The 9,687-nt window shown below is 49.4% G+C and overlaps 1 protein-coding gene across 1 annotated transcript; it reads right to left on the minus strand.

The window, feature by feature from the left end:
- Window positions 1-6,092: 6,092 nt before the first annotated feature.
- On the minus strand, window positions 6,093-6,928 carry RHOV (ras homolog family member V; the record flags this gene model as incomplete). Its single annotated transcript, XM_009581778.1, has 2 exons — window positions 6,093-6,533; window positions 6,870-6,928. Coding segments are annotated over 2 exons (500 nt in total), but the record flags the coding sequence as incomplete, so codon positions are not given.
- Window positions 6,929-9,687: the final 2,759 nt, after the last annotated feature.

A 9,687-nucleotide genomic window follows, 5' to 3' on the forward strand; every position in this document is an offset into this window, starting at 1 on the left:
GCCACCGTGCCCGCCAGCACAAAGGCGGCAGCGCGGCCGCCGGGGTGCCGCGGGAAGGGGGCTTTGCCGTCCGTCCTTGACTCGCTAACCCGCGCTCTCCCATCCGTCCTCCTCTACAGGACTATGGAGGTTCCTCCATGGGAGGTCGAGCTCTCCCACCCTCACCGCTGGGTCCCACGGGTGGGGTCCTGCCACCAGCCGGGGGCTGGGGGAGCAGTGGGCACCGTCCCCTGGCCAGAAAGCCAGGCCTGGCTCTGAGGCCGAGCGGTCGCTGCCGCTGCAGCGCTGGCCCCTGCGCTGCAAGCCTGGGGAGGGTTTCAGCAGCGCCTGGCTCGCTTTCTGAGAAAACAAGGAAAGAGAGATTTACTCTAAACCCTGGGAAGCCCGTGTATTTTCATTGTATTTTAATTTTAAGAGATTGTCTGCCCCGCCCAAGATTATCTCATGGGAAAGAAAAGCCTGGCTCAGTGACTCGTGGTGAAACTTGTCCCCGAGCCAAATTTCCCGCACCTGATGTTCCTCCACAGCAGCAGAAACCAGAGTATTTCAGTTCACAACACTGCCCCAGGGCCAGCGCTGGGGCTGAGGGGATGGAGGGGGAGGATGGGACCCACATCTCCTCCTGCTCTTCCAGAACAAGTCCTGCAAGTTTGGATGCCGAGCGGCTCAGTCCGGGAGCTGGAAAGGGCATGGTGTCACCCTGGGAACGGGGGATCACGTGGGGCTGCAGCAGAGGGAACCAGTCTCAGGGATACGTTGAAACATACCCTGCTCTCTTGTGCAATAGGTCTTTGCAAGTACAATGCTGTATTTATACGGTGGGAACGGAGAGCCCAGGGCTGGACTCTGCAGAGGCATGAGTAAGCAGCTTCCAGGAGGCCCAGGTGCCGGCTGGGCCAGCTCTTTGATTCCTCTTCTGCGAGCAGTTGCAGACTGGGAGCTGGGTCTTGACCAGCATCCTCCAGTACAGGGAGGACAGTCTTGGAGCCATATTGTAAAATTTGAGTGGTTTCTTTGTATAAATGCTTCATCTCCCGGGCCCGCTACAGAGCGATTTAGCATGCCTCCAACGGAGGCAACGATGTAAAGGAGAGCCAAGATCTTTAAGCAGACCAAGCGGGCCAAGGACAGTCTCCTGGGCACAGAGGACTCTCGGCAGGGTTAGAAGAGCAGCAGTCCGATAGAACTGCGAGAGGACAAACATTTCTCGTGGTGCCAGTGCCTGTTTGAGCCGTGCCTCTGCTCACTCCCGCTCCTCCGATGTTCCCACGCTGCTCTTTGCGAGGCCACAGAGGGGACCACGGGAGGGGACCAATCTAGCCCAAACCAGGGGCAGGAAGGCATTAGGAGCAAAGTCGAAGCCGGCTACTTAGATGTCACTACAGCTGGGAAAAGTCAAACCAGACCCTGCTTCCAAGCTGGAAATGGTTGCCTAATTGCTAAACAGCATTCAACGTGGAGCAATCTGAAGAAAAAGCTAGTTAGCACCTGAGGATTAAATTGGGGGGTGTTAAGAAGGTGATAAGGTTGTTAACGCAATCATACCCCTCTCAGGAAATGGGGGAGGATGCTGTTCCCTGGTAATTGCATTTCAACAGGGTTCAAGCACAGCCAGGTTCCTGCCGCTGGACTCATGTCAGCTCCTGACCTGGTTATAATTCAGCCTATTCCTTCAAAGTAAATAGGATGTAACCTACAGGGCATAAAGATCTCCTGAAGGGACCTTTCAGACTTGCCCTTCTGGCGCTGGAAGGAGTCTTGTGTTGAGTCAGACGAAACTTGGTGTTATTTTGGGGATTAATTCCCAGTCAGGGTTCAGTAGAAGCTCGGGAAAGTGTTGCCAGCTGGGAACCTTCTTGGCACAACTAAGCCCATTTTGGGTGTGCTACCTACAGAGAAAGGAAGCAAAAGGGTCCTTTCCATACCGTGTTCCTGCTGTTGCTGACACCCGAGCTCAGCTCCTTTGGAGATGGCAGCTGAGAGCGGCAGCTAGCTCACCAGCTTCGTGCAGAATTACAAGACGTGGTGCGTACCTGTACTGAAGCACTTGCTTCAGTGTTGCTTACGCTGGTGGGAAAGCCCTGCTGAATTACTCTGCTGGATGAAGGACTGTTCAGGAGTCTGCTGACCAGGAGCCAAGTCAGAAACCTGAGCAAGAAAGAAGTTACTAGAGAGTTTCTACGCTATAGGCACATTGGTTTTTTTAGCATTTGATGCCGAGCTTTGCGCTATGGAGCAAGTCACATCAACTAACCATAAGGATCCTTTCTGGCATTAAAGTAAGCGGCACTCATGTGGAATTGTGCTGGCCTAGTAATGGGCTTGGCTAGCTTCATCCAGCCTGGTGGGTTGGTTTGTGTTAGCAACAGTCTCCCAGGAACTGTTCTGTGCTCTCAGCATCATCTGAAAATACAGGTTGGTCAAGCAGCACTGCAATGCAGAAACAAGCCCAAACTGTACCAGAGCCAGGTAGTAGCACAGGTCCAGTACTGCCCCATGGAGAGGACTAGAGCAAGGCTTTAGAGAGGCCTTGGGTGGCTTTGGTAGGACTCTCCATTTAATGAGGTAGATTCACCCCCAGGAGCTCAGCTTTGTTCACGGGTTTCAGGGAGTTTTAGGGTGCTTATTGTGCACATGACAGGATATGGCTCAGTGGGATGACTCACTCCCCGTAAAGTTAATTCACACTTTGCTGCTATTTCCATTCACAGGTTCTTCTGTAAGCTTTAATGCCGGGAAGCTGCAAAGCTGGGAGCCAGCTCCAAATAATCCCACAGGTCGCTTTACATCTAGCAAACAGCAGACTGCAGGAGGACAGTGTGGCCTCAGACTTTGTCAAAAAAAAAAAAAACAAACCCACAAACAAAAAAAACCCCACAAAAATCAAAACCCCAAGTTCCCAAGTCATGTTTTATCGGCAGTAATTTCCTATTCCCTTCTAGTTTCTGAATCACATTTGCTCATTACCTCTGCTACACTGTGGTTTTTGTCCATTTTCTTTCCCACCTCTCCGCTGAACTCCCCCAGCAGCCTCACTTCCCAGCCCTCTGCCCTTGGACCAGCTACGGGGCCCCAGATGCGCACAGAGCGGACCCCCGACCTACCTGTGATGCTAACGATAAGGCTGAAAGGATGACTTCTGTGAGCCATCTTGGATAGAGCCTTTGTGTCCTATGTGGCACGGACAAAATTTTTCAGCACTTGAGCAGCGTTTAACTACCAAGGTAAGTGAAATAAAGCTGGACGCTAAATTACCCACCAGGCTAATGACAGAGCAGCATGCTGTTATTAAGACTCCAAATGCAAGTCCTACATGGGCTTGTCTCAGTGAGTGCTGGGAGGGCCTCCTGACTGGTCCCTGGATGGTGGCTTCTGGGGAGAGGCACTGAAAGCCTTGGATGTTTGCTACTCCATCCCCCTCGGCAGACTCCACCCTGAGCAGCTGCTGAGGAAGAGGAAAATTAACTGAGGCCGCAGAAGGACCTTGGAAGGCTTCAGCTGTGAAGGGATTTTTACCGTTGCTAGTGGGGGGTGGGATATGGAGGGAGAAGTGGGGCAATTGTCAGTAAAATGGAGTAACTCCTCCTCCATCTTAAAGCCCAGCTTATTTTGCACTGACAAAATTACAAAAACAAATTGCGGACATTAAAAAAGATTTATTTGAACAAATATTAGACACAATCACAGAGGAAGAAAGCAGCTCTCAGTACAGTTTCTTTTCCAGAATGAAATAATCCCTGTTTCATACCAAGCTACTGCAGGACAACCCTTGCTCTCCCCAGCAGGAGGGGAGGCTGGTGTTCTTTCCACCCGTGGATTTGCTCCGCAGGGGTATGGCGTGCTCCTTAGCAGGTCACACCACAGCCCTCGGTCTCACAGGCTAAAGAAATGCGTAAAGACCCAACAGACAAACTGAACTAGTGATACAGCAAAGGTGCCTGTACAGGTAGGAAATGCATGCAGGGATGCATTGCCGAGTGAGAGCTTTGTTCAGGAAGCGGTGTCCTGCCTCGAGGTGTGTAGGACATGTCACTTCTAGCTACCCCCTCTGTACTCTCCATCTCTTAGGACTCCTCACCGGACCCAGACGGCATTTCAGCCGGGGGAGACCCTTCAACGTTCGGCTCATTTTGACACACCATCCTTCTCAGGTCGCTAAGCCTTACCCTACGAGCAGCTTCAAGGCTGTGGGCCACATCCCTTCGCAAGAAGACTTGCCCACCTCTTTCATACTATGATACCACCCAGGGAGACAGCAGGCTTGTCTCACGTCCTGGGGACTACATGAGCTGCGCAACAAAGAGATGGTTGTGAGAGATGTTTGCAGGCATTTGTTTGGATCCAGAGTCACGCTGCATTACTTGCATTTGTTTTTTTTACAGGCCCACTAGCTCAGGTACGCTTGCTTTTGGTGCAGGGCAAACAATCGACAGCTATATCCCCTTCTGTCACATTACTCCAGAGCATCCCCAAAGTGATGGGCCATGGCCAGATGCAGACAACCCTCTGAGTATTGAAAGCATTGCTTGACAGACCTGTCACACTCTCTGCTACATAAACCAGAACGAAATGTCTCTGCGAAAGAAGTATTAGATGCAAGTTCTGTAATAAAATGTGAATAGACTCACCGGGAAATTAATCCCCTGAGAAACAGGTGAGAGAGGAACAGAGCAAAGATAGTGAATGTTTTTCTCTGGCAAGTACTTCATGGATTTCCTTTGCTTTTGATTTCAGCAGATCAAGCAGTGACTTTTAAGAAAAGGAAGCACAACAGAAAGAAGCCCTGAGCCCTTTGTTCCTGTTCTGCAGCCTCGGGAAGAACAGTACAAGGTAAATTCTGTTCTCCTGTGTAGGTCTGAAACTGAGGATTTTACTGACTAAGAGGATCTGTCTCTCTCTCTCTCTCTCTCTCTCTCTCTCTCTCCCCAACCCCCTCCTTTTGATTCAGAACTTAATGTATGGACAATATTACTTTGAAATTGAGATCACTAGCAAATTTTCCAGGTCGCTAGAAGATTCCCTGAATATTAGCATCTCAACTAAGCAGAATCACAACTTTCATTTAACAATGATGTTCATTCTTCTTTCCTTCTCCATCTCCCTTTCTTCCTTCCATCTGTCTTTTTCCTTTTTATTCCCTTGCTTTTCTTCCTTCTCTCTTCTCCTTTCTTTACATGCATGGCTCTCCATCTACATTTCACCCCTTGGTGGTGTTACAAACCCTTCGCTGACACAGTTTCATCTCTGCTAGACAGACAAAGCCACTCATCACTGTTCCTCACCTCCTCTTTCTCTCAAAACACCACACACACAAAAGGCCTTTCAAAATCGGTCCCCAAGTTCATGACTACCTCTTAAGATAGGACTATAGCACCGGCACCCACCGGACTACAGAGTCCTCTCAGAGAATGTTTTGCTTAAAGAATTACTGTAGCTCCCAGTGCATTTTCTCTTCAGCCTGCTAATGGCCTTTATTTAGGAAAAACCTTCTCAAGGGTACTCACAACACAGGGCCTTTAAGAAAGAGCGCTGCTTTTTCACAGCCAAGTGACTTCTACCTATTTTGGCAAGCAGAATCAGAGAGGGAACCTAAGTCTCGTGTTAGAAACTTGGCAGCCCATGTCTGACCACGTTGCAGTCGCCTGTAACTGCCCCTGCCCTACTCTCTGCCAAACCTGTAAATCAGCCAAAACATAGGCAGACTTCCAAAGTCCCTCACGTTTATTATGCTGCATCAGGACTCCGAAAGTGTCTTGGCTTCAGACAGAAAACTGGTCATTTTGAACAATGTAAGGAACCTGCCTGTTCTAGGGTACTGAGTCTTGGTGTATTAAAGGTTCCCATTACTCTGGGACATTACAGACATGTCTGGCAGGTACTTAGAGCTGCCTGGACCATTCCACATTCCGGCACAATGGAAATCCAGTTCATGTCTCCTAGGCATCTGATACTGTAACCCAGCAAGAGCCAGGTTTCCAAGCCCAGCAGCTTATCATACCCTCCTCGCTGGGGCCATAGGAGCAGTCACTCCAAGAAGGTGCAGAGCCAATACTGGCACTGGGTGTTTCTTTTTCTCCCCCTTCAAAGCAGCTTCAGACAAAGCAGAAGAACTTCTTCCAGCGGCACTTGGAGAGAGTTTTGATGCCTTTGGCCGTCATCTTCTTTTCCTGCCGTGCTTTGTGCTCAACACCGCTGACAATGGCCATGTCGAAAACTTCTTTGAGGTTCTTCTGGGTCAGTGCTGAGCATTCCAGGTAGGCTTCAGCCCGGATTTTGTCAGCTAGACCTTCTGCCTGAGGCCGGGGCACGGGCTTCACGTGGTAGCGATCCAGGCTGATGAGGACATTGACATCGTCCCGCAAGTCTGCCTGCGTCCCCACCAGCAGCACTGGTGCCCGGGGGTTGTGAGTTCGTATCTCAGGGATCCATTTCTCAGTAATGTTTTGGAAGGAGCTTGGGTTTACCACGCTGAAGCAGACAAGGAAGACGTCGGTGTCGGGGTAACAAAGCGAGCGCAAACAGTCAAAGTCCTCCTGTAGAAAATGGAGGGGGGGGGGAAAACAAAGTCTTCACTGGACTGATCTCCTAAGAGCATGACGCTGCAGTGGCTTTTTCACACGTTAACTAGGACAGCAACACCCTCAGAAGCAGGGCATGGTGCTGACTTCGTGGCCATGCTACCGTTCAGGCACAAGTTTCAGAGCTGAGGGAGTCTGTCATTCACCTGTCTGTGACCGCTATACCAGCGACGGCTGGTGCTGGACTAGTGCATTTCCTTCCCTCCCAGTTAAACACTGCCTTCCTCAAAAGCCTGCCAACAGTCCCTGTCCCACGGGACCAGAGTTGACCTCCGCTTTGATAGAGCTTACCTGTCCAGCAGTGTCCCACAGCTGGATCCGGACTGGGGCTCCATCCACCAGGACCTGCACTGTAGCAGAAAGAGAATAAGGATGAGTCTGAGAGAGCTGCCCAGCATACACACACGCACTCAGAGAGGTTTTTCCCCAGAGCACTCTGGTTTGTATCCCACTGAAGAGACTCGCTGAAGTCACTCAAGTCTGTCCTCCTTGCTGAGCAGCCTCCCAAACCTCACTAAAACATCTGAAGCTTGCATTGGGAACGTTAAGAGACCTGCAATAGACTTTCTGGTTTGGTTATCCCTCAGGTGTTTTGGGCTCCTCTCCAGTATTTTGAAAGAATCATTCCGTATTACTGGACAACTGCCTCTCTAGAGAAGAAGAGCCCTTAGCCAAACGGTGCCCTGAGAACAACTTGTTGTTCTTCTTGCACAACCCAAGAAAGGAGATAAGGATAAACACAAACCAAGAACTTCAGCAACGTGTGCCTAGCTTTTTGGCCCAGAGTGGAAGTTCAAATCAGTCTCCATTAAACAAGCTACTGGAGATTTTTCCCATCCAGGCCAGAAATTTGGCCCTAAATAAAAAAAAAAAAAAGTGTTTCTGTGAGTGTCCTAGCTAAGGAAAAGCAAAGACCTAAACCCAACTTTGAAATGAAGAACCTATTAAGGAAACAGCAATGAGTGAAATCCCCTTCAGAGACTATCCACACACTGAAAAACTGCTGAGTTACACATGTAAGGTCTGCTCCCATTTCACTCCCTAATCACAGTAAGCCTTCATGTGGTATCAGCTGACTCAGACTGAGGGCTGGCAGGACCTCTGATGGAAATCTGGAATGAAACTGTTAGATGTTTAAGTTCGCAGACACCACAGAGACTGGCTAGGAACCGAGCAAAAGGAGAAAGGGGCTGGGGGAGCTGGAAATCACTTGAAAGCCCTGACAATACGGATGGGGCTGTGCTCTGGTGAACAGAGGCAGACATCCTGGCTAAGGTGACAATGGCTGGCACTTGAGAGGAGCTAGCTAAATGGCCTTGCTGTGCCCAGGAGGAGGCTTTATTGTCCTTTTTGTTAAAAAAAAAAACCCCAAACCCCAAAACAGAAGCAGGATCAATTTTGTGATTCTTGAAGTAATTAGCCAGGTGAGAAAAGTGATAGAAACAACTGACTTGGGGAGTTTAGCACAAGCTCTTGGAGGAGAGCACTCCTCCCTGAAAGCAGTCTGGGGAGAAGGAGGGAGACACAGACGAAAGATGAACTGAAGTTTGGTGGGAGACTGAAGGAAAAACGAAGGGATGGGTGCATCCACCACGGTGCCACTGCTCGCGGCGTAGCTGAAAGTCATTGCTTCCTTGTGACTGGGAAACAGTTGGGTTGTTACCATATCTTTGCCCCAGAGGAGGAAGAGAAACCTGTTCCTGATCAAAGAACCTGCTAGATCCTGACTTGATCTTCAAGGCACTGGGCATTTGCCATTCTAGTATCTGGTTTCTTCTGTCTCACAAATGCGTTGAGAGAAGGAATTAGCATCTCTGAAACGTTTTAGAATCTTCAGAAGAAAGGCACCACATATATTACCTGCTGCTCCAGTGCTTGCACAAAGTTTTTCTTCGTACCTGCTGCTAGCCTAAGCTACGCTAGCAACTCTGCGCCAGCCCTCCAAATACCGCCCTCGCAAGGCACACACCCTCAGGATGAGGCTGGATTTCGGTACAATAGCGAAGGGGCCGGCAGAACAGGATAGCCTGGTGGAGAAAGGTCACTGGGTACATGTTTCACTCAAGGCTGCTCTACCTGGCAGTGACACCCAGCAGGCGGTAGCACCCTGACAGATGTGGCTGGGTCACAGTCCCAGAGCCGTTCCCCTGATAATGCAATACTTTCTCCTATCTTGTTATCTTCTTTAACTGGTACTGGCATTGCAGTTCCTTGACCAGAACTAGGGTTAGGATGTAAACTGTGAAGCTCAGTTCTGCTGGCAGTTTCAATTGCAAGTATTCGCCAAGAGGGGAGGGAATTGGGCTGAAATTTCTGAAATAGATCCGCAACTGTTCTTCGTGAATCCAGGGAGGGACTTTCCTCAAGTTTATCCAGGTTAAGAGAAGGAGCGGGAAGGGAAACTTCTCTATTCTCCCATTTCCTCCCAATAAGCAGAAAGTGAACTTTGGAAGACCTGTTTTTAATGGTTTTGATTTCTATCGGTTGCAAACGCTATGCACCTCTGGAAGTCAGGCTCAGTACTTGGACATTCAAAGTGGGGCTAAACCCACGTGCAGCTATTTTCAAATTACTTGCTGCTAATCGGGGAGTCTCCGAACTCATTCTGCCTCCACCTTTCCGGATCGTTTTACTATAGATTTGCCCTTTCCAAAAATGTGGAGGCTAATAACTGTGGTAATGTCAAGCCTCTCTTAGCCCAAAACTGTACACATCAGTGTAAAGGGATCAGAGAGAGCAGTAACCTTTCCCTCGGAGGACTCGAGGGCTCCTTACATCTGCTCCCAAAGGACCTCTGGATCCCGAACAGCAGCGTGTTCCCAGTTTATTTCCTTCAAGTGACAGTGGAAGAGCTTGGAGAGGGTCAAGGCAAATCAACAATTTTGCTCACAAGAGTGAGCAACTGGGGGGACATTCAGACAAACAAAACGCTCCCTCTAAAAACCCCTGAGACTATGACACATTAGAAGTCTCGTTCCTGGTCTGACTTGAGCCCATCTCTAATCTAGCGATCTATACTGTCATGTACTGTTGTGTTTCTTCATATCAGATGAAGATCAGAAATCTTTCAAAGGGCTTTGTATTTTCCTGGGGTTTATATTAGAAATTG

This window comes from Fulmarus glacialis, unplaced genomic scaffold, assembly GCF_000690835.1.
Source record: "Fulmarus glacialis isolate BGI_N327 unplaced genomic scaffold, ASM69083v1 Scaffold43507, whole genome shotgun sequence".
NCBI lineage: Eukaryota > Metazoa > Chordata > Aves > Procellariiformes > Procellariidae > Fulmarus > Fulmarus glacialis.